This window comes from Myotis yumanensis, unplaced genomic scaffold (genome assembly GCF_028538775.1).
Source record: "Myotis yumanensis isolate MYYU_CA2020_CCGP unplaced genomic scaffold, mMyoYum1.0.hap1 SCAF_14, whole genome shotgun sequence".
In the NCBI taxonomy this organism is placed as follows: domain Eukaryota; kingdom Metazoa; phylum Chordata; class Mammalia; order Chiroptera; family Vespertilionidae; genus Myotis; species Myotis yumanensis.
The window spans coordinates 22687852-22712803 of NW_027223765.1; the positions used below are offsets into that span (position 1 = coordinate 22687852).

At 37.1% G+C, this 24952-nt stretch overlaps 1 protein-coding gene across 1 annotated transcript in view; it reads left to right on the top strand.

Moving 5' to 3' along the window:
• The window catches only part of TBC1D5 (TBC1 domain family member 5), a 421112-nt gene that overhangs the window by 321221 nt on the left and 74939 nt on the right, over positions 1-24952 (top strand). Inside the window, exon 16 of the mRNA XM_070433344.1 lies at positions 7203-7309. Within this exon, the coding sequence (XP_070289445.1) occupies positions 7203-7309 (107 nt within the window). The remainder of the gene's footprint in view (positions 1-7202; positions 7310-24952) is intronic.

Genomic DNA, 24952 nt, shown 5'->3' on the forward strand with positions numbered 1-24952 from the left:
TACATAATTATGGAGGCCTAGAAGTCCCACAATAGGCCATCTGCAAGCTGGAGAACCAGGAATGCCAATAGTGTAATTCAATCCAAGTCTGAAGGCCTAAGAACCAGGGGGGCGATGGTCTAAGTCCCAGAGTTCAAAGGCCCAAGAACCTAGAGCTACAAAATTAATGTGCCACTGTAATCTTACCCAGGAATGCTCAAGATGCCATGTCCATCTGTTGCTTCCAAAAGAGAATGTGAACAGTCTTGCACGTTGTCTGGAGCTATTCTCTTTGATGATTAGAGAAAAGGAGATGGTAATCTTGGGCTTTTGACTATTTACTTCCCCAAGTTTATCCACCCAATTGCCTCCTACCTACATTCTTCCCCTTTAATTCACCTGCCTAGGTGCTGAGTAGAAACATTATAAAAGAAGTGATTGAGGATATCAGATATGAGATGCATTTGTTAACAGTGAATTGCACCTTGAGTTCTGGCTACGAAAGAATTCAGAGCCTAGGCCCAGATACAAGCAGAAGTTTATTTAGAAAGTCACAGGTACAAGACATGAGTTGTGAAAGAAGAGAGCCAGCTGGGCTGTGTGGACTTAGGAAACAAATTACAAAGGCAAAAAAAAATGGCCCTTGGAGCGCAGGGGAAAGAAAGCAAAGGTACCTTGAGGGAAGAGAAAGTGGGGAAAGGTGTGGGTATGCTCAAGAGAGAGAGAAAGAGAGCACTCTGGGGAAAGGAGGTGGGAAGAGGCAAGGGCGTGGGAGGGGTGGGGGGATGGCCCTTCATTTTAAGGACTTTTATCTGGAGTCTCGGGAGAATCCCAGTAGAATATTTATCAGCTTTCCAGGTGTGTCCTTGCAGGGTCATGGTATCTACTATTTTGGTCAGAGAATCATTAGTTGTCACAGTGGGTCCTGATATCAGCCATGGCATCACCTCACCTGGTCTTACTGCTTTCCTGGGCCTGGAGTTGAAACACAACTGAGACCTAGAAGTTAGTTTGATCTAAACTCTGTCTCTTGAGTCAACAGACCCGAGGTTTTGTTTTTAAGAATATTTGATGCTATTCAGAACCTCATTGTCCTGAGGACTTATTGCTTAAGGGAGTGGTTGTGCAAGGGCTTGTATGAAGGACCCTTTGTTCCTCCTCTAAGGGTGTCTACCACATGACTAGAAACATGCCTGGGGAGGAAAGGTCAGGGAAGGGTCTGAACCGCATGACCAGAGATATGCTAGAAGAGGAAAGGTCACCATGGGGGTAAGGTCCTATCTTACAATTGTCCATTACTCAGCATGCGGGGCTTTTCGCCCTGGTGACTTTCTGTACCTGGCTTATCATTCCTACTCTGCTCATGTCTGTCTAACTGCCGACTATGTTACATTTACCTCCATTGCTCCTAAAATCCCATTAAAGTAGCATAAACCCACAAGATACAGAGACTTAGGAAGGAGATTACAGCAATTTTGGGAGCAGGAAAAGATAGATTAGTGATAACTGATTTAGCAGATCCATGATAACTAAATACAAAAGTGATAATGGGCAAAGCAAAGAAATAACTCATAACATTCCGAAAAGCGTAGAAATTTGCAGTGCTAAGAACCTCTGGAAATTGGAAATTGGTAGGAGGAGGGAAAGAGTGAAGACTAAAACAAAAACAAACAAACACACAAGAACTGGTTGAACATCTATTTAAGAAGCTGTTGTACTCAGATCTATAGCCTTTACCTCCAGGATTTCTGCTCTGGACATGTTAAAACAGAGGTTCTCTGGACTAGGGGCTCCGGCAATTTCAGTGGATATTGAGCCCTTTGGTCTTCTTTACCATCTCAAATAGCAGAACACCGAACTGAGGCCAGACTGTCTTCCTCCAGGAGGAAGTTTGGGAGACTCCTCTCTGGGGAAATCTAATCAGTCTAAGGCAGTGGTTGGCAAACTGCGAGCCACAGTTTGCAGACCACTGGTCTAAGAGAAAAGACTTAAAAATCCAGGCTCATGAATTGCCCAAGAAATGACCTACGATAAACCCATCCCTCTATGCACATGTAGCTACCTTCCAGTTACCTTGGCACTGCCTCATTCTTAAACATGAGCAGGTAGCCAAAAAACACCAACCATTTGAGGAAAACATCAAAGTGAAAGCAGATATCTACACAAGTAACCAGGCTAAAAGTAACCTAGAGGACACAGAGACTACGCAGGGAGGAGAAAACTTCTCAGAGAGCTAGGAAAATACATAAAGGGAAAATGTAATTGAAAATTGAAATATGATGAAAATCAGATGGCTGGAATATAAAATTGAAAAAGTGTCCCAGAAACTAGCACATAAAACAGAGTTAGAAAATAAGAAAGCAAATTAGAGGACCAGGCCACGAGATTCCATCTAAATGAGATTTCTTTAAAGAGAAAGAGAAGAAATAACAAACACAAAATAAACAGAAGGGAGAAAATCATCAAAGAAACAATTAGAAATTTCTAGTTAAACTGAAAAACATAAATTTCTAAAATGAAAGGGTCTATTATGAAAATAGGTACATTATCATGGATTTACAGACAATTAGTGGAGAGGAGAAGAAAAAACAAGTCACATAAAGGATTAGGAATTAGAAGGTGGGGGCTTTGCAACTGGAAACCCGAAAGCTCTGCAGCAGTCAGTACTCCCAGTTTGAAGGAAAAGTTACTTCCAACCCGGAATTCTGTACCTAGTCAAACTGTTAGTTGCCAATGGAAAATCTTCCAAACAGAGAAGCTTTCAATAAATTCATGTTTTGTGCATAAAACATTTGGAGGATGTTGCTCCACCAGGTGAGAGAATCAGGCAAGAAAGAATAAGCTAGTTACTCTAGGAAATAAGGATTACAACACGGGCAAGAGGTGAAGGACATCCCAGGATAAGGGAGCAAGCCAGAGGCCTCAAGAGAAACTTCCTGAAATTGATGAAATACCTAAAATTTTGGAAAGTACTGAAGAGATTCATATGCCTAGGAGAGCATTTCAGGTTAATTTAACGTTGAATGCATATACAAGGCAAATGAAAAACAAACTGTTATAAACTCCAAGAAAGGACAGAGGCTGTGCAAGAAAGGAAAGGTAGTTGTGATGCACTGTGCTAACATTTGCCTAGTTATAAAAATGAAAACTCTAATAAAAGTTGATCTCAATGACATTATGATATAACTTAATGGGGGGGGAGACAAAGAATGCCTGTGGGGTGTGGAGGTCAGTGCAAGGGTGGGCTTCAGTGTTAAGGACAAGCTTTGTTAAAGCTTTGTTTGTCTTCTTCGATGGGGCATCAGTTGATAACATTTAAAATAAGAGCTAGTAATATTAGCATCTTCTTTTTTCACGATATGGAAGGTATGTTTTTTTAATCAGCTAAAAGGAAGCCAGTGCTTCTGGGAGTGGGAAATGGGGTAAGAGACAGCAATGGCTGTTTTTATAACCAGACTTAGAGAATAGTTTGACTCCTTAAACTAAGTACATGTATAACTTTTGTAAAAATAAAAGCTATCTTTCAAACTTCTACAACTAAATAAAAGTGGCTCTACCCTTTAATTAGCTTTATATAAATTTGTTAATATTTTTACTAAGTTCTTCTTGTCTGCTATTGCTTTTCTGTTTCTTTGTCATAAGCACACACTCCCCAAACTTAATTTTATATGAAGACCTATCCATTTTTCCAGTATTTTTGCCCATTACACCCCTCCTCCCATTCTTACTTCAGGTGTGCTCTTTTAACCTGCCTGCTGCCTCTTGTCCCTCTTTTGCTCCCTCCCACTGATCACCCTGTGCCAGTGTCAATCTTTCTGAAAGATCTGATCACATTACGTATAGTCTAGTCTTTCAGTGACTGCTAACAAATGCGGAGTAAAATTTAAACTCCGAGTCTCCTTTTTATAAGCAAGACCTCCACCTGTTTTTCTCCCTCCATGTCTCCATTTCTTCTTAGCACCCCTGCCTTAGGGGCCACTTGGGGTCCTTTCTCCAATGCTTGCACCCTGGCCACCAATAATTCTGCTCTTGATACTTGCTTACTTACTGCCTTTCAGTTGGCAAAACTGTATGTTTAAAGGTGTAAATCGCCCTGGCTGATTTGGCTCAGTGGATAGAGCGTCGGCTTGCGGACTGAAAGGTCCCAGGTTCGAATCCAGTCAAGGGCATGTACTGGTTGCGGGCACATCCCCAGTAGGGAGTGTGCAGGAGGCAGCTGATCGATGTTTCTCTCTCATCGATGTTTCTAGCTCTCTATCCCTCTCCTTTCCTCTCTGTAAACAATCAATAAGATATATATTTTTTTAAAAAAAGGTGTAAATCATTAAGTGAAGTCATTTACTAGACAAAGAATGGCTGCTCTGAATTATACTCTTTCCAAAAAAGTAATTTAAAAGTTTCATATTAGTGTGCCCAAAAGCTCATAGAGAAATGAGGACCATCAAGGACAGAATCTTATGAGGGTCTTAACACTGGGTGAAAATCACTCTATTTGGAGAAGGATATGACCCTGCTTTATACTTGGCTTTCTCCCAGAGTGTAAGGAATAAAAGCTTTGTTTTTACTTATGATTTACTTCCCACCCCCACTTGGTCGTCTGGTTCATTTGAAGTCCATTTCGTATGTTGCCATTTTGTAACTGGGAAAGTTAGTATAGTAAAAGTTTTTAAACAGTTGGAGACACTGCATGTAGTAATTATGTATTTTTTCCTCCAGGTAGTAAGCCCTCAACAAATACTTTTTCAGAGCACATTGCATTTATTTAATGTCTTCTGCATGCCTGGTTGGTTACCTTGCAAGACTCACACACTCATTAGCTTTATTTTCAGTGGAGATGCACAATAAATTGTTAAAGCTTTAATTTAAGGTTTTGTTGTTAGCTCTTAATTTTTGTTTTATATTTAATCCATGATTATTTGTTTTATGTGATATTTTATACCTAAATATGAGAATTTGTGCCTGTTTCTAAATATTTACTATACCTGACCTTATACACCAAGGGGTGTGCGATTTGGGCAAATGACATAACCTTTCCAAGTATCACTTTTCTCATCTGTAAAACAAGGATAATATTTGTACCCTCATAATAAGATTATCATAGAAACTAAATGAGATATTGCAGATAAAGTTCTTGGCAATGGGCCTGGTCTCAGAAAGCCTTCAATAATTCATTGTCATCTTGTGATGGTAGTGGTAATAAATTCTTATTGTTGCACATCTGCCCTCCTGTAGTTTACATTTCTGCAGGGCAAGGATGTGCTTTGCTCATCTCTGCATCCCCCTCCTAACATAGGGCCTGCCATGGATTAGGTACTCAACAAATAATCATTGAATTGAATGAGGTAGGCATATAGTTTTGTTTTGTTTTTTAAAAAATATATTTTATTGATTTTTTTACAGAGAGGAAGGGAGAAGGGTAGAGAGTTAGAAACATCAATGAGAGAGAAACATTGATCAGCTGCCTCCTGCACACCTCCTACTGGGGATGTGCCCGCAACCAAGGTACATGCCCTTGACCGGAATCGAACCTGGGACCTTTCAGTCCGCAGGCCAACGCTCTATCCACTGAGCCAAACCAGTTAGGGCAGGCATATAGTTTTTTTAAATGAGAAAGTTGTTTTTCAGATGGATAAACTTAAACTCAGAGAGGTTACCTTTAACAGGTTTTAAGCAGCTGCTATAAATCAGTCACATAGATTATGTCATTTAATCTTCAGGAAACTTTAATGAAAGTTTCAAATGGTGTCCTGGGATTCAAACCCACATCTTTGAATCCCAAGGCCATAACCATTTCCAAAAGATACAAGAATACTTCCTGGGTCAGTTACTAATATATAATCATTGTAACTTTTGGGAGAATAACTTTATGAGTTATAAAATGAATTGATTATCTAAGTTTTATTTATTTGTTAGCTCTCCAAGAAGACTGTACATGAAAACATACTGTTCTTAGTATCCAAGCTTTTTGAATTCTAGAGAAAAAAGGACAATAGATAACTGAATGTGAATATGACAAAATGAACAAATAAGAAAAGGAGAGTCTGAACAGATATAGAAAGGGTAGGATAAGTGAGTGCTTTACAAATGAAAGCAGATGTATGAAATTACAAGCTGTCAGATCAGCAACGGAAATGAAGATGATAAAGTGGTTCCTTACATAGATTATAATTATTCATTTTGCCCAGTCCTGTCTACTTTCCCCACAATGTTCATGGGCAGAGGGAGTGATGGGAAGCTATAGCAAGAAATGCTGTTTCCAACAGAAGGGGGAGGGGATCTAAGAATCAATGGTATTTCTGATCACAAACACTTATTTTGTGATCTGTGTTGTTTCTGTTGAATCACAGTTTTCCTATGGAATCTTTTTCAACTAACTACTCTGATTAATAAAAGGGGTTTAGTTGCAGCCACAGGAAGTTGTAACTAAAGTTTCTTCACAGTGGTGTAGAGGATGTCCGTATGGCTCACAAAACAAGCATCCTTACTGGGCCCGACTGTGACAGTGTGGCTGATGGATGGCCAAGAAATGAAGTAGTTTACATAGACCTGCCTGAAAGATGTGTTTAATAATTGTGCTCATAATTGGGTTGATTTGAAAAAAAATTAAATGACAATCTAAGTCACACAGTTAGGCTTATCTATGAAGATTTTGATATTTTTCCTCCAAGAAATACTGCTTAGATATTTTCCCTAAATTTCTTGTTACCTTTAGGAAAACAAATAATTGAAAGAAAATACATTTTTAAAAATTTTGAATTTTTTAATATGTGTATATATAAAAAGGAATATATGTAACATGTAAGTTATGAAGCATAAAATCAGGGTAAGTATTATTTTATGAAAATTTTAAACTGGTTCTTTCCCATTCATGATATTTTTGTAATTTCTAAGCAGCGAAACTGGAGACATTTAAACACAGCCATGTAAATGGCAGAAAATATGCATGCTTCCAGAGATTACTTATATTGTAAACACACACACACATATCTGTGTCTGAGGGTTTTCCTTCCAGCACCCCTGAGGCTACCTGTTAGTTCATTAGATTGCAGTTAACAGTTCAGCGCATTGCCTCAGAGGCCATGGGGTGAAGGTCTCTTCTCCCCGTTTCCGTTTATCAAAGCGATTATTCGTTTACTTTCTTTGACTTGTTGTTGTATTTTTACTCAATAATGCAAACATCTGAAGAAATATTGCTTCTGAATTATTTTTTCCTTCTTATTTAGTGATCTCTAGTAACTACCAGACCTGTCTCGGCCTTCTGATGCATTACCCAGTGATTGGGGATGTACACTCACTGATCCTTAAGGCTCTGTTCCTTCGAGATCCAAAGGTAAGCTTCCCAAGTAGGATATACCCATTTTGCAGAAAAATTGGAGTCTCTGTATGATGCCAAGAATTCCTCATGGAGAATTTGTCTAATGGCAGATGAATTGTCTGATGAAAGAATTTGCCCAGAGTTATAGGCCAAAACTAATATACCTCATTGCCTAGCAACTGAGCAGCAAATTAAATGGAGCACACATCTCTTGTCCCTTAAAAGGTTGTCCTGTCCTCCTGCCCTCCTCAGAATGCAAGAAAGTAGATGAGCTTGCTTCTCTTTATCACCACCTTCGTTATCATTGGAACCCCTCAGAGGGCCAGCCTATCCAAGTAAAGCCTCAGGGGCCATGTGAAGACCAGGACATCAGAGCCATGAAAAAGGACCAGTTCTATAGCAACTTATGAAATTATGAAATACTAAATTATTTCATATTATAAATATGTATTTCTTATTTTGGGGGTGAAGAGTACCCTAATAAAATAAAGACTTCAACAGACTATAATGCTGATTTCTCTAGTTGAACTTTAAAGCAAGTCACCAAAATTGTCTTTACACTTCGGAGAAAAAGTGTGCTCTTTTACAACTAATGTTATATTTCTTGAAAATAAGAACATTTAATGATCTAAAAAAATCTGTGAATTTTTGATGCGTTTGAGCCAAACAAAAATATTGGACGAAATGTAAGAGAGAAAGCTTCAAACACGAATAGTAGAATGCCAGACATTGGGTGGTATTCCCAGCCTTTGGCTCTTTGGCAGAATCACCAACAGTCTTGTTGGCAGTTGTCGAGCTGTCTTTGAGTCAGTCTGTTTGTGGATCCATTGCCAAAGCTCTGTCTGATCAACATGGGCCTCCATGTTCAACATGTTCAACATACATTTTGATTCAAAGGGATTTCTGCCCTTTCTTTGGTCGTAGACTTCAACATTTGAGTATATTCTCTATTAATTGATTGATTTAAAATAATTCATTTCCTTGTACCTATATCCATTTTCTGCAGAAATACATAATTTTTTCACTTCCCTTATACAAAATTTCATTAAGTATCAGAAATATAATCCATTACTTCTCTGATACATAAGATAGCAATTTTTTTGGTAAGGTTTAAGAGTCTGACTATGAAAATCAAAAGTTCCATATTTTATATTATTACATATATGTGTTATATGTAATTTGTGTAAGTATATATTTTTTTGTAAAAAATAACCAAGATTACAAAATATCCATTAAAAAAATAATGAGGTTTCTGGTCAATAAGTTTTACTCTACAAACTTAAGGTAAATTCTGTCTGCTCAGCATTAGGAATTCTTAGAGTTATACAGAGTGGGGAAAAGTTCAAAAATAACTATTTGAATTATCTACTTGTGTAATTTGCTTGGTTTAATTGAAGGTAGAAATGAATATGTTACCTAAATCTATTGATCTTGATCATTTTTCCCTAGCTAATTATGGTTGTTCTTACTATGAATTATTCACTCTTCTAATTGCAGAATTGTATACAATAAATCTGTCAATGTTATTAGCGTAATCTGTGATTTCAATAGAGTACTTTTATCTCAATAATGTAGTATATCTAATATACTAGTATAATAAAGCCATTCTATAAGGATTAACAAATATGCTTTCTAAGGTTTAAGAGAAAAAAATAATTTATAGCATAAGTATCTAAAAAAAAGGTAACCCCTACTTTTACATTCAGGATCTTACCAAGTAAAAACATGATTAAGATAATGGTCCAAAATGTAGTATCTTAAACAGATATTCCTGAGACATAATAAATTGGGCAGGAATTGGTCTTCTCTTTTGTGGTTGAAATCAGTTGTGTCTAATGACCCACCCAACCAGAGCATCCTTTGTCCATAAGAACTGACTTCTAACGATCTAACAGGATTTAGTCCAGTGCTATAAAGATACAATAAAAAGGAAGTTTATATATATTACAGGAATCCACAAGTGATTTTAGAGTTTAGAGTAAAGTTAATGTCTTATAAAGTCATAAAGGAAGCCATTTGTGATGAGGGGGGGAAATAGAGGGAAAGGTGATGCTCACACCCCACCCATATCCCATAAAAATCTAAACATCAGAGTGCCTTCAATGTTTTCTGTTATTAGCAACAACACAACACTTGAATCATCCCTGATACAAGTTGATCAGAGTAAGTATATAAACACACAAATCTCTATGAAGTAAATTAGTAGAAAGATGAGATTTGAGTCATGAAAGTACACTTTTCATATCCCAGCTTCACATTACTGTAGTGTTGAGTGCTGCTGACAGACTCAATCATATAAAAAATAAACAAGGAACTCTGAGCTTAGGGGTTCATTGTCAGCCTCGGAAAAGCACTTGGTCATGCTGCTGCCCCTGAATCCCAGCGGAGTTGCTGAGTTGAGAACAGACTCTGCAAGTAGAGCTTGAGACACCGAGCTTTAGTTGTTTTATATCAGCTGTGATGCCGGCTTTACAGTGAAACTATTTCTTATTTGAACAGACTTTTGAAAATAATGGGCCTGTAAACTGTAATAATAGGGCCATGTTCTTTCAGTTTCCAAGCACTCTGATGGGCTCAATGTGGTCCTCACAACAAGCTGTGAGGCAGGCAGAGCAGGTTATCTTCCCACATTGCTTCTCAGTGCAGGGAAGTTAAGGTTAGATGGCTTTCTACGGCCAAAAAACCTTGTAAGCTTCCAAGCTAGCTAGAGTGGCTCCATGACCTTGCATCTACTCACCTTCTCCTGAGATTCCTGTATCCATCTGCCTTCTCCAGAAAGCCATTCTCCGCTTCAAATAGGACATGAGTCCTCACAACACCTTGTATTGTAGCTATTTGCCTATTGACTTTTTTTCAATTATTTGTCCTTATGATGCTGTTCTTTTTTATTTTATTTTATTTTATTTTTATTTAGCTTTGTGTTCTGCACTGCTTGGTGTTAAGAAAATAAGGATAGAATTGAATTCTGACTCAAATACTAAGCCTCTTCCAATACTGACTCTAATCTAGGTGTATCTCATTCACCTAGCATTTTTCTGGAACCCATATCTACATTCTAAACAGAAGTTGTAGCCAATTATGTATTTGTCAGCTGCCATTTTTATCAAGATGGCGAGCTAACCCTACTACTTGAACTTAAAGAGCATCTGGTTCCTTAATTTACTGTGTCAGAATTATTTGAAAACTTGTTACCACTTTTAAATACTATGGAACAAAGAAGACATAATAAAGAATGTAGTTAACCTACTTTATTTAGACTGTCACATTTTGGAACTGCAGAAAACCTAGAGAGTCTAATCCAGCCCCTCCTTCTGCAGATGAGCACAGAGGATCAAGGTGAAGTATAAAAACTTATTCAAGATCACACAGCTCAATGGCAGAGCCAGCAATTGAACCCAGGTCTTCTGCCCACCTTTCCAAACAAGAGCTATAGCTTCATTAGTTTTAAAAATAGTGGAATCCTAGTTACTGCTATTGCTCACCCAATTCTTCATTTGTATTAGACATTTACTTGTATCTGTAATAAATGAAACTGCCAGGTATGTAAGTGGCCCAAGAACTGTATGAAAATTTTTAAAATGTATGCTGTATGTAAAGACTGGATGTCAGATACCTGTTTGTAGCATCCTGTACTCTGTTCACCATAAATATGATTTCTATACTTAGCTCTATGCCACAATCCTAAATCTTATTTCCTTGTCCTTATCATATTAGAACCACTGAGAAGATTTCCAAAAACAATCCACTGAATAAGTAGAGGGATAGAAGGAGGACAGTCTGAAAAATATGAAGTGATTAAAAAACATTGTTCTAACTAGTTGTTCAAATTCAAAAAAAATTTTAAGACCCAATTAGAAACAAAAGTCATAGAAAATGTGAACATATTGTGTTCCTTAAATAACCAGATGTTCTTCCCTTCCTGAAGGCAGTAAGGGCTAGGAATAAAAGGTTTAAAACTATTGTTTTAAGTTAACTGTGAATTTTGCAAATCTGTTTTTACCCTTTAGCAAATAAAATTCTAATACGGAAACATAAGCAGAGTAATTTTCATTGTTTGGTGCTCTCTTATTTGTGTTATGTGCTGAAGTGTTAACCTTATCACAAAGACTTATTACAAATGAAATACAGTACATGGATTAACATTTTAGATTTTGCAGTAAGAATTTGACAGATACTGTTTGTTTTGAAGACTAGAATGTTCCCCCAAGAAATTTCTGGTAAGGTTGCAAGCCATCCTTTTATCTGTGATTGCTATTGTTTATGGAAGAAAATGGCTAGAAATAAGACAATTTAATTTCAGTCATTCTTGTACACAGAACGACACTATGAAAATAGTTTGTATAATGTTCTTATGCTTGGCCAATTCTGATTTGGCTTTTGTTTGGAGTTATATTAAATATTGCCTTTTTAAAGTGTAAAAAGTCTGAATAGTCAGATTTCAGATTATATGTAGGTAATAGGTTTTTACTCTTTTAATGCTAAAAAACACCAAACCCCTGACTGTTAATGTAACTTTTTAAAAGTCAGGTGGATTTGGTAAAATGTCATATATCAAAATTGAAAAGTCGTGAATGGACTCAAGCCTACTACCAGGCAGTTGACAGTATTAGATAAAGCTCTGTGCCAGTAATGCCATTGTACCTTTCTCTTCTCTGATCAGTAAGGAACTAAGAACCACACAGATGGACTCTTTTTTAAAAATACATTTTATTGATTTTTTACAGAGAGGAAGGGAGAGGGTTAGAGAGTTAGAAACATCGATGCGAGAGAAACATCGATCAGCTGCCTCCTGCACACCCCCTACTGGGGATGTGCCCACAACCAAGGCACATGCCCTTGACCAGAATCGAACCTGGGACCCTTTAGTCCGCAGGCCTACACTCTATCCACTGAGCCAAACCGGTTAGGGCAAGATGGACTCTTTAAGGAGGATGCACAGTGCTCTTTTATTTACTTTTGTGATGTTCCCATTGGAGGTTCTATTCACATTTTTAAATATGTTTCTAATCTGACTTTCTGTTACAAAAAGAAGGTGTTACTTTTGTCTTCTTCATACTTTTTTCCCTAAAAAGCTGGAACATTATCTGAAAACTACCATTCTTTAAGAATCCTTTGTTTTGTGTTTTCCCTGTTAGTGACCGAAAAAAGTAGTTTTTTGCTTGTATCTGAGGTACATGAGTATGTGTCATTCTCTTTTTCCTCAAGTTAACTATAGAAGAGACCAGAATCCATGGTTAATTCTGTTCTGATTAACAATAAACAAAATGAAATCTACAAACCAATCCCCTGCTTTTTATCTGATATTTTATAAGTAAAAGCAATCTAGATTCTTATGGAGAAATATTTATTTTAAATAGATTACTTAAGTTTATAGAGCTATTAATTCTGTGTGTTTGTGTTTTGAAAGGCATGTGAGGCCCCAAATGTGAAAGTATTAAAGTTTTACAATCCAGTGCAGTGAAATGTATGTGATCTGCCCTTGAGGTCAAAAATGAAGTGGCTGCCCTTTCACGTTGACTGGCTCTTTTACCCCCAGAGAAATCATTTATCCTTTGCTGCCTTGACTCAGGTTCATTAATTGTTTTTTTAAAAGGGATAGGTGGCTAGTAAGGCCTTAATTAGCCTGTAATCTCTAAAGGTAATTTGTAGCTCTACATTCTATGAGAACCTAGCTGACCACTTATTGTCCTTATTATATATGAGGTGGTAGCTTGTTTGAAAAGAAGAGGCGCTACTTTGAGTAGTTTCTGGTCCTCTTACTTTGATTGAAAGTTATAAATCACAGATTATGACAAAAAGATTTTAAACTTAAAACTGATGAAAGAGAAAAACAGCTTAATCATTTTTAATATAAGTCATGTCCACAAATATTTTAATTGCTTCTTAAGTATATTCATTAAATTCAGTATTGTTAATTAACAACTTTAAATATATTGATTTCTTAGGAATAAAAATCAATACATTCAAGCAGTAAACGTAATCATAATCAATTAACCATAATCAATTTACTTTTATTTAAATACTTTAGATAAGGAGTTATATATGTTCCAAAAAATGCAAAAGCAAAACAAAACCACCAAATGTTTTATCGTGGAGAATTTTTAAGTACACTTCACCCCATCCAAGTACTGTTATGAGTGGCATATTGGGAAATGTAAGCTAGGTTTCCATACTGAAAGGTGGTGGCTGGACCACTCAGATGAACCGGAGCCACCGCATGGGTGAGGTCGGCCTAGCTACGCAGGAGGCCGCTTGGCTCTGTGAGGGGGCTTTTGCTCTAGTATTTGATGTGTAAAGCCCTCAAATGCTGCTAGGGACATTTTTAGGTGTCTTCATATGATTTGAAATAGTTCTTTATTTATTTGGTTGTTCTTCCTGTTTTGAAGAGGAACTTCATAGTTTCATTTCTCCACATTGTTTCTCTCTCCAAAATCCTATTTTTATTCATTCAGCCAAAATTTACTGAGCTCCTGCCATGTATCCACAGCATCTAAAATTTCTCAGAAGTCTTGGTTAAAACCTATAAAGGAGGATGAGCAGGATTTGTGGTGAGTGAGAGGAATATCCCCTTGGCTAATTCCCTCACCTCCTTTAAGTCTTCTCTTAGATCCTATCTTAGTGAGCACCCCGTCACCCTGCAGACTGTCCTGCCCCCACTTCCCACTGCCCGGGCACTCCTGATCCCTTACCTTGCTCTACTTTTTTTCCCCATAGCAACTACCACCTTCTATCATAGTAGATAATTTATTTATGTATGTTATTTTTTATTTCGTCTTCCCCTGACAATATATCAACTCTATGAAAGCAGTGCTTTTATTTTTTTTCAATTACAGTTGACGTTCAATATTATTTTATATTAGTTTCATTTGTACAGCACAATGGTTAGACATTTAATCTAAGAGGTTCCAGTGAAGAAGGCAATGCTTTTAGTATGTTTTATATTACCCAAGTTCCTACAATAACAAAAGAAAGAAAGGAGGGAGGGAGGGAGGGAAGGAGGGAGGGACGGAGGGACAGACGAAGGAGGGAGGGAAAAGTAACTAGTTGCTCTAACTAAACCCTCATTTTCTCTGCCAGAGGAGAAATTAACCTGATCATTACAATTTAGTTCAACAAGTGCTTATTGCAGGTACTAGTGATAAAATGGATTAGGGAGCTGGTTCCCTCTCCACAGTGCTTGCAATGCAGTGCAGTAGGTCTGAATGGTGGTGTGCCAAAGAAGCCCCTGAAGGAACTCATGACAAATGCAGACTCCCAGACAGTCCAATGTAAATAGTTCTGCGATAGGATCCAGAAATCTGTAATTGTACCTGGTCTGAAACCAGTAGGCTGTGGACATCACTTTCAGAAACAGACACTAGGTTGAGAAAAAAAGTACTGCACAAACTGCTGAAAACAGAAGCCTGGCTCTAAACTGGTGATTTCTGAAATAGAATGTGTGCATACACAGTGGCTACACAAAGATAATACAATGAAGTACTGGAAGAACATAATGAAACGAGAGAGAGAGAGAGAGAGAGAGAGAGAGAGAGAGAGAGAGAGAGAGAGAGAGAGAAGAAAAACAGCTTTACCTTTTAATGTGCATATTAACACTGGTGCCTTCACATGGCCCATGTGTCAGCCGTTCTAAGGTCTCCTAAAGGAAGAGGAGACTTCCCCATACAAAAGCATTGGTAGTAGCCCTTTGTGTCCACCACATGGTGCCTCAATGACATTTCCTTATGCCCCGTTAAGTAGATTATGGCTTATATTGTTAAATGATGGCATGTTTACCATACCAAAGAGATGCCAGGAGCTGTGAACATCTATTGTGGGTTCACTAGATATCTGCTGCTAATGTGCTGAAAAGAGTTGCCAAATATAATTTCTTTTTAAAAAAAAATAAACATTTCAAATTCGCTTACCTCTGTTTTGATGACAAATAGCTGCCGATAATACAGTACCATACAAATATTGCTGAAAAACGAAGCATTTAATTTGTCCCTTTAAGCTAATGGTAACATTTTAATAATGAGAGAAAATAAGAGCTTTTTGAAAGAAATTCATGCTATGGAAAGAACATTTTTAAATTGAATGGTTGGAAATGTTTCATCCATTTGTGATGTTCTTGCCAAAGACAATTTAAGTGTTTCACTTATTTAAAACTCTCAAAGTACACTAAAAAATTATGGAAACAGAATTTTCTAACTTGGTTACTCATCTTCCAAATGAAATAAAATCAGGTTTGAGTCCATTTTTTATAATATAGAAATGTAACATCTTCCAATTAAATTTTAAGAAGAGCCATATGATGGTTAATTTTATGTGTTCACTAACTGGCCTAAAGGATGCCTAGATAGCTGGTAAAACATTATTTCTGAGTGTGTCTGTGAGGTTGTTTCCACAAGAGGTTAGCATTTGAATCAGTAGACCAAGTAAAAGAAGATTGGTCCTCTCTAATGTGGGCAGGCATCATCAACATATTTTAGGAAACACACAAAAAAAAAAGTAAATTATTATAAAAATTAATTTAAATATAGCTTGTTTCATCTCTATCTCATTTAAATATTTTATTGTGCATATATTTTCTATTGTACATAATATTTATTGCTTTTTATGTAACTGTATAAACAGATAAAGTGTGAAGGTTCTAGATATCATTAATCATTAAATAGTACAGTCTAGAAAAAGAAATCACACTTTAATAGCTCTATGAGAACTCTAAGAACAACAAAATGAGTAAGTTCATTCTTTCCTCTCTATGCTGCCCTGCTTCTCTTCATAACCCTCTCCCCAGAATGCAAACATAATTAAAAACTACTCATTCAAATTGCTATTCCATGTCACTTCCTCTGGGAAATCCTCCCCGATGAAATAAAATGACCCTCTTATGCACGTTCATAGCACCTCCTTTTCTAAGCATTCAGCTCAGAAGCAGTCTTACATAGATGTGATTATTTACTTGTCTCAATCTTGAGAATAAGCTCCTTAAGGGTAAAGACTGTTGTATCAACATTGTACCATTGGTACCTAGCACAGTGCCTGACACAGGAAATATTTGGATGGAAGGATTCATGGGAAGGAGGGAGGGAGGAAGACAAGCAGAAGGAAGTCTCTTTCCATATCATCTTCACCCCAGTTCTGTGCTCTCCCTCTGCTTGGACTGCTCTTTCTGCCCCTCTCCTCCTACTGTCATCTTCACAACCTTCCTTCCCATCCAACTTAAATAGCACTGATTAGTTTTAAAATGACATCCAGCTTCTCTCAGTTTCCCTGTAAAACTCCTATGAAGAGCCAGACAAACAGAAACAATAACACAGCACAAAAACAGAACAAAATAAGTTCAGACAACATACTGCCTACAAGGAGTTCAACTCAATTAAGAAACGTTAATTACATTGCCTGTGTTTACTTTATAAAGCAGGGTGCCATCCACATCCACTTAACCAGCTGCTCCTTTGTGAGATAACCCATCAAGCAGGGGTGGTCAGATAGTCACGGTCAACCCTCCTGCTCTCTGCTCACTGATTTCCCTGCTGGAACAGGCTGCTTGTGTCACCACTCACTGTTCTTTCCATTTTCGTTACCTGAATTGTGATCACAGTCGTATAACTGGATACAGGAGTTAGGATTCTGTTTATTAAGAAAAACTCTGAGAGCACACGTATTGCCAGTTAGCCTTTTTGGAGCTTCTTTCTGAAATGGGCATAATGGTAGCCTTATTTGGCTTAGGCCCATCTCATACGGAGAAAGGGACTGCGTGGGCATTTCAGAAATGCCTTCTCTCTGAGCCTGCCATTTTCCATGCATATCTGCAGATCACATTATTTTCACTCTACTTCCCTGCAGCTACGTTTTTAGAGCCAGATGCTGGCAAGCTCTTCGGTTTATCTAGTTCACACACAATCACTGAACGCATACCCTGTGCCAGACATGTGGCTAGAGACCCAGGAGCTACACTGATCTGGACAGGGCTCCGCCCTCAGTGAGCTTCCGCTCTGTGTGCAAGACAGACGTGTATACAACTGACGACAATGTAAGGCCTGATGGAAAAGGCAAACTTCTGTTGAAATTAGCATGTTGTCAGAGTAGAGGTAATAAAGTAACTAGAAATTCACAAAAGGCTTCATGTCAAAGGTAGTATGTATTTGAACTAAGAATGAGAAGCATTTCGGTCAGCAGAGAATAGTGAGTAAACACCTGTAACATGAGGGAACAGCTTACCCAAAGTCTGGAGATGCTTCCATAGGTAGCAGTAGAATCACTTAGTCATATTGTAACTCTACGTTCAACATTTAAGGAATTGTTAAACTGTTTTTGCAAAGTGGTTGTACCATTTTACATTCTCACCAGCAATGCATGAGGACTCAGATTTCCCCATGTTTTTGCCAACACTTGTTATATCTGTCATTTTTATTGTAGCAATTCTAATGGTTATGAAATGGTATCTCATTATGGTTTTGATTTGGATTTCCCTGATGACTAATTATGTTAAACATCTTTTCATGTGCTTATGGGCTATTTATACATGTTCGTTGGAGAAAGGCCTCTTCGGATCTTTGTGCATTTTTAATTGAGTTATTTGTCATTGTATTATTGAGTTATAAAAGTTTTTTTACATTTCTGAATATAAGACTTATCTGAAACATGATTTGCAAATATTTTCAATCCTATGTAGATCATCTTCACTTTCTTAACTGTGTCCTTTGAAGCACAAAATATTTTTAATTTCTATGAAATCTAACTAATCAGTCTCCTCTTTAATTACTTGTACTTTTGCTGTCATATCTATGAAATCATTGCTAATCCAAGATTGCAAAGATTTACTCCTATTTTCTTCTAATAGTTTGATAGCTTTAGCTCTTGCATTTAGGGTTGTGATCCACTTTGAGTTAATTTTGTGTGTGGTGTGAAGTAGGGGTCCAAAGTCATTCTTTTGCATGTGGATATCCAATTGTGTTTGTTAAAGAGACTATCCCTTACCCCATTGAATTTTCTTGGCCATTTGTCAAAACTGAATTAACCATAAATATGAGGATTTATTTCTGGACTCTCAGTTTTATTCCATTGATCTAATGTCTGTCCTTAATGCTAGTACCACACTGTCGTGATTACTATAGCTTTGTACTAAGTTTTGAAATCAGAATTATGAATTCATGAGCTTGATTTACCTTTTTCAAGAGAATCTGAGTCACTTGCCTTCCCATATGAATTTTAAGATCACTCTGTCAATTTCTGCAAGCTATTTTTTAATTTTTTTATAATTTACATAAAAATAATTATACTTTGTATGCTGTTCTGTACATTACAGAATAATTATACTTTGTATCTGTGATGATAAATAATCATCACATCTAGGTTAAATCCCCTTTCATTTAATGTCATCTCTCTCATGGGTATTTTAAATAGTGTCCACCAGGAAATAAGTGCTCTGTACTTCCATACAAACTAACGAGGGAAAGTAATGACCTCCAAAGATTCCTCTTAACACATTGCGGACGGATCACGAGAATTTTCGCTTCATATTACACAGTGTTTTACAAAGTATCATACTTTATAAAGAACATGTAATAAATAACTTCAAAATGCAATAGGTATTTAATTTTAAAGCATGCCTTTAACATTTTTGTAAAACGTTTTTTGAACTCGTTCATTAGAAACTTATCTAGCCACTGGGTAAAGCTAGCAATAAAACTACTGGTCCGCAATGTGTTAACCTAGATGTGATGATTATTTATCACCTTCTCATTCTTCTTTCTGAGTCACTACAAAGTATGCAGCCCCCTTTCTTCTCACTCCTTCAAAATTCCAACCAGAGGGATCCTGGTTTTCAACTGATTTGATTCTTCAAAAAAAAAAATGACTTCTTAGAAGAGAGTTATTTTCTTGAAGCATTTCTGGCTGCAAACTAAGAAAGTTCAGCAACTTAGAAAAAGTGCTGAGTGGACAGCCCCACTTACTAGTATTGGAGCGTCCCTCTACAAATCTGGTTGCCATCAGCTGTCCCACAGCAATGGAAACCTTCTCCAAGAAGTTAGAACAGAAAAAGTGGGCTCTCCAGAGGCAGACAGCTTGCGTCCCTGTGATTGAGCATTCCCCCACCATCCTCATCCTCATCGCCCACCTAGCCACACTTCTCATTCATTCAGATGAGGTACTGGAGGCTACCTGGGCCAAAGCCTTAACAGGTACTTCTCTATCAGTATGTAAAGAAATCCAGCATCTGAAGGTCAGAGCCTGGCACAGTGGGAGCTCTTCCGGCATTTCCTCCTGGGCTCTGTCAGCCCTGACTAGTACCTGTCTGTGCTAGAGCAGTTGCTTTATATTTTGACTATCACCCCTGTGCACATTTATACAGCAAATGGGTTAATAAACTAGGACAGCGGTACCTATAAAAGTCTACCTTCCCAAGAGGAAAGTTGTTATTCAAAACCACCTTTCAGGTTTCTGATAAAAGGCCCCCAGAAGGTCTATGAATGGAATTTGGGGGGGGGGGGGGATGGTGGGCGGAGAGCCCTAACAACTTGGATGGGTAACATTTACATCTTTATTTTCACTAAACCCTTACTAAAATTTAATATTTACATCAAAGATGGATGAAAGCAACAAACTGCAATATTATCAGCAGCACCTGAAACATTTCCACTAATAGCAATCACAGATATTTTATATCACATTAGAGTTGATGAAGATATCTTGAAATACCATTTTTACATTCATCACTACTGCTAAATTATAGTAATGATTAGACCAGCCACTATATCTTATTTAATACATTAATAAAAAAAGCACATATCACCATTAGAAATTTGTTCAATATTTTGATTGCTCTATTTCAGTATAATTTGTTTTCTTTATAACCCAATGTATTTTATTTTGTGCATTTAAACACATTATTTTGAAAAAGGAGGCCAAAGTCTTCACAGGAAGCAGAGTAGTCTGTGGCACAAAAAGATTAAGAACACCTAATGTAGATATTACATGAGCAGCATGCAATTCATGTGCCAGTTGTTAACACCAGATATTCAGGGGGCTTTGTTTTTAAGTTACTGAGTAAAGCCCTGGCCAGGTGCCTCAGTTGGTTGGAGCATCATCCCACACACTGAAAGGTGATGGGTTCGATTCCCAGTCAGGGCACTTGGCCCAGTTGCAGGTTCCAACCCTGGTCAGAGCATGTACAGGAGGCAACCAATTGAGTTTCTCTCTCACATTAATGTTTCTCTCTCTCTCTCTCTTCCTCTCTCTCTCTCTGACTAAAATCAGTTTTTAAGAGTTATTGATCAAAAAGAAAAATATTTACAGTACTACCTAAGCTTTAGAGAAATAAAACACCTGATATCAGTGTTCTTTTTAACAATGATATATGAAATCTAGAATTAAAAAATCAAGGAAGGCAGCATCCATCTTCTCAGTGATCTTACTCAAGAAAATGTGTGTGTTATTTATGTTTGTTTTCTCATTTCTCTCTTCACTTAGATATTTCAAAAGTTCAGTACTGATACTTCATTGTTATGCTAGAAACCACCACACACAAAAAACAACACACAGTGTAAGTGTATGACCTTCGTAAGAGTGTATTTATATGATGAATGAATTTTTAATTCCAAGATGTTTTATTGGAATTACTCAGAAAATTGCATTAGAAGTGTGACTGTGCATGGTTTTCTTTTACCAGGCCTCAATGTGCAGCAGCTTAGTATTTGTTGCCTTGGCAGTTACGAAAGCAGGTAATGAAAGGAAAGAAGACGGGGCTAAATTCTTCAAACCAGGATTCTGGGTCCCATGGGGTCATATAGACTTATTCTTGGTGATTCAGATATCCTAAAACAATTTTTTTCAGTTGCTTCTATTTTGGTGACATTTTGTTTAAACTTATTTTTAACATTTCCAACAATAAAAAATTACAACATAATTTGTATATCAAATTGGAGTATTTAGGAACAGTTTTTGTGATCACCTCTTTCCTTTTACCTTTATATTATTGGGAGTTGGGAACCAGTCCTAGGAAAAGACAAATGGGTTTCCTAGATTTCTATAAAGTAAGGCTTCCCCTTCCCATCTGCTAACATTTCAGGAAGGAAAAGGGTGAAGAGTTCAGTAATGCTGAAAAGAGCTAACCAACCATCTAAAAGGAGTGTTCTAGGACCAGTATTAGTAACAAAGAAAATGTATTGGCCTAAATTACTTCCCATATATTGAGGGGCATGTTCATCTGGCATCCTCCTGCATGCTAAGTTCAATAATATAAATACATTAGGAAAAGGAAAAGAATTTTATTTCTCTGTTGGTGTCTATTTATTGTGTGAAGCTACAGTCGAGCATAACGCACAGGTGGTTTAAAATGCTTCTCTGCCATCTGAGATCTCGGCTTGCCAGGGTAGAGAGGGAGATGTCACTTCAGGGAATTGGGCTTATTCGGTATGTAAAATGAGGCTGGCGTGGCTTCAGAGGTTTTGTCTGGGTCTTTACCCATTTAACAATCTTTTGCTTTTTAAAAAACTTCTTGTAGGCCTTTAAAATGTGTGTTTTTTTTAAATCTGTAGATGCAAAAATTGAAATACTTGAATTTTTCTGCCAGTTGCTATATACTTCTTATCAAAATGGGAATTATTACTATACCGAAGGTCATTTTAAACCTGGTACTGAAATAATATTCTAATTTGCAACCTTTCTACAGAGATTTTTTGTGTGTTTGTGAAGATCTGTGTTCACTTGATGAATAATTTGTATCCACATTTTGGATTTTGGAATATTGTAAAAAAATCAAGCTAGGTTTTATTTTCCATATCTGATGTTTTCTGAGCTTTTTAAATACTAAATATTTGGCATTTAATTCATGGTATGGATTGTTTAAAAAAGTGGTTTAGATAAGGAAGGTATGGATCAATATACTGTTATACATAAATATGTATAGTAAATAAGTATTTTCTCAATAACAGGAATAATATAAAAACAAAATCAACTCAGATCAATGAGGAAGGAAATAAAATACAAGTCTAGGTTTGACAGCAATATCCAGATAATACCAGTTATTTTGTGTATATTTTAAAATGGGAGCTTTGTGAGCATTTAGGATTATAATGTCTGCCTTTTGATCCACTGTGTCCCTGTATCTAATTTTAATGAAGAGGGCAGTGTGTGGCAATAAGAAACAGCGATGGTGAGACCTTTGTGGACCCTCTAGCAATCAGAGAATATCAGATCACAAATTTCCCCAGCTTTAATTACAGGCAAAAGAAAAGACAAAATTAGCATTTTAATATAGAAATATCTTAGGCTTTAGGAGAATTATGATAAATCTAATGTTGCCTAGTGAACCAAACAGGGGATATTACAACAAACTGTCTCCTTAGGAATATTTGTTTAAATAAAAGCAACAATACTTCATCCTTATCTTTTCTGGATAATTATCGCTATTTCAGGCTGTTCTTTGTTCCAGGTTTAAAATACCTTTAGTTTTTTGGTGTGTTTTTTTAAAAGTAATTGGCAGTGTTTGTTTTCTATAAAACTATAAGATGGGAAAATTTCCGTTAGCTTGGCACTAACAAGGTAATTATTTTCGGGAGAGTTTTGCTCTCCCGCTCAGCGCGCTGGTGCCGCGGCATCGCTGCACTTGGATGCATTCAGGTTATCTCGTTCCCGTTACAGCGTATTAAACTAACTCCTCTTCCATGGCGGAGGCTTGCCCACCTGTCTCCCCTAAAACACCTGCAACATATGTTTGCATAACCCTGTAATGCTTTGCCTTTGGGGTCCTGAGAAATTCCCCCAGAGCTTTTTGCTTATAAACAGCTGAGCAATTCGTTTTTCTAATGACGGTTGCTTTTCCCCCAGCATTGAGGCAATAACATATTCACTAAAATAAGAGTCTCATTTTTCATCAAAGAGAAACGTTCGACATGTTTTTACAGTGCCGTTTCGCCTTCTGAGTCATATTTTTTCCCCTTTCCTATTCTGGCATGCTAAAAATTAAGGGTTGGTAGCAAAATATTAGGGGAAAGAAAACTGAGTAATTCTTCATTTGTCAAATATTTTCTTTCCTTCATATCAAACATACACAATATTGTAAATCTAAATCAATATTTTCTATTAAGTGCTACAGGAACTGTATCATTTTAATTTAATGTAAGAATCGTGACCAATAAACTATAAAAATGATAATAATTTGGACATATTGCAGAAAATCACTTTAATTATTGTAATCACATGAGCTGGCAAGCAAATGTGCAGTAATGGCATAGTATGGTTTTACAATTTCTTAAAAATTTATAAATGTATATACTCAGAAATAAGACAGCCTTCCTTCCATATGAGATCCAGTGTGCATGATATATTTTCCTATGTGTTTTTGCTTTTTAAATGTATTGTTTAGAAGAATCTATCCTAAATTTAAGAATGATTATCAGAGGTATGAAACTTCACCTTCTCTTCCTAAATGTTGTAGGTTTTAAGTTATTAAACTATCAAATCTGCTCCCAAAATAAAGGTCTGTTTGTCAGTGCTCGGTGGTATCAGAAGGTAATCATAGCTTCCATCTCATTCATTTTCATCCAGTGCCCAGCACTGTGCTGTACACTGAGCGTTCATTGTCTCATTTCATCCTCACTGCAGTTTTGCATATGAGGAAACTGGAGATAGGAGAGTAACTGACTCCTCTCAGTGGCTCATCTGCTAGTAGTGGGTGGAGCAGGGATCTGAGCAGGAGGCTCACAGACTCCTGATCCCCTGCCTCCCCGACCAGGCATTCTGGGCCTTTAAAGCAGATGGGCGAGCTATGTTTACCTAGTCTCTTTGTTTTAACATATAACTTTAACTCTTCTTTAACTCCTTCTGGCACATTCATAAATCAGAGCAGGGATTACTGGAATTGCTTTTCTTTGGCTCTTTTCCATTCTACCTGTGTGTATAAATAGCCAGCCGTTTGAAAGGGTCCATGCTGTTCAAAACAGAATGAGCACTTTAGATGAACTTCCTTCTGGAGTTCCATATGACGATTCAAAAGGAGGCAGCCATCTACAAGGGAGGGTCAGGAGTTAGGGGATCAATCTGGAAAGTATTGTTTGTAATGCCCTTTGTTGGATGTGCTTGATTTCACCAGCCTTAGAACAAGGAAAATTGCACGTACCACCTTGTAGTTAATTGTACTACTTGTAGTATCGTGTAGTTAGTGTGGGTTAGCATTTAAATATTTGTATACTACTACAACAAACTGAATTTGAGCTTAAAATACTAAAATAGAACCGGTGTGGGGGCGAGGGAGGATGGGCAGGGGGAGGGGTTATGTGTTCATCTACAGACTGCCAGTGCAGAGTAGAGCAGAGAGGAGTTGTCCACCATCAAAAGTCATACCCGGCAAGGGACAGAGTGTGTGTTTTACCTGAAATGACAGTAAGGAGCAAGTTTACTATCATAGCATAGACTAGAAGTGAAGAACGTTAAGTATACCAGCGAGATTAGATAGCTGTCAATAACTTTTATCCCTTACATTGAATGCTATCATTTCAGTACTATTTGTAAATTGATTTTGTGATCTTGCCAAATTAACAAAAGTGTTTTAGAAATTCAGAAATACAGCATGGTCTTTCTTTTCTTTTGTTTTTCCATACAGTTCCCTCTAGGACACTGGTTTCTAGCACTCTCTGTAAGTCATTTTGTCCACAAAGCTTCAAGATGCTTCCC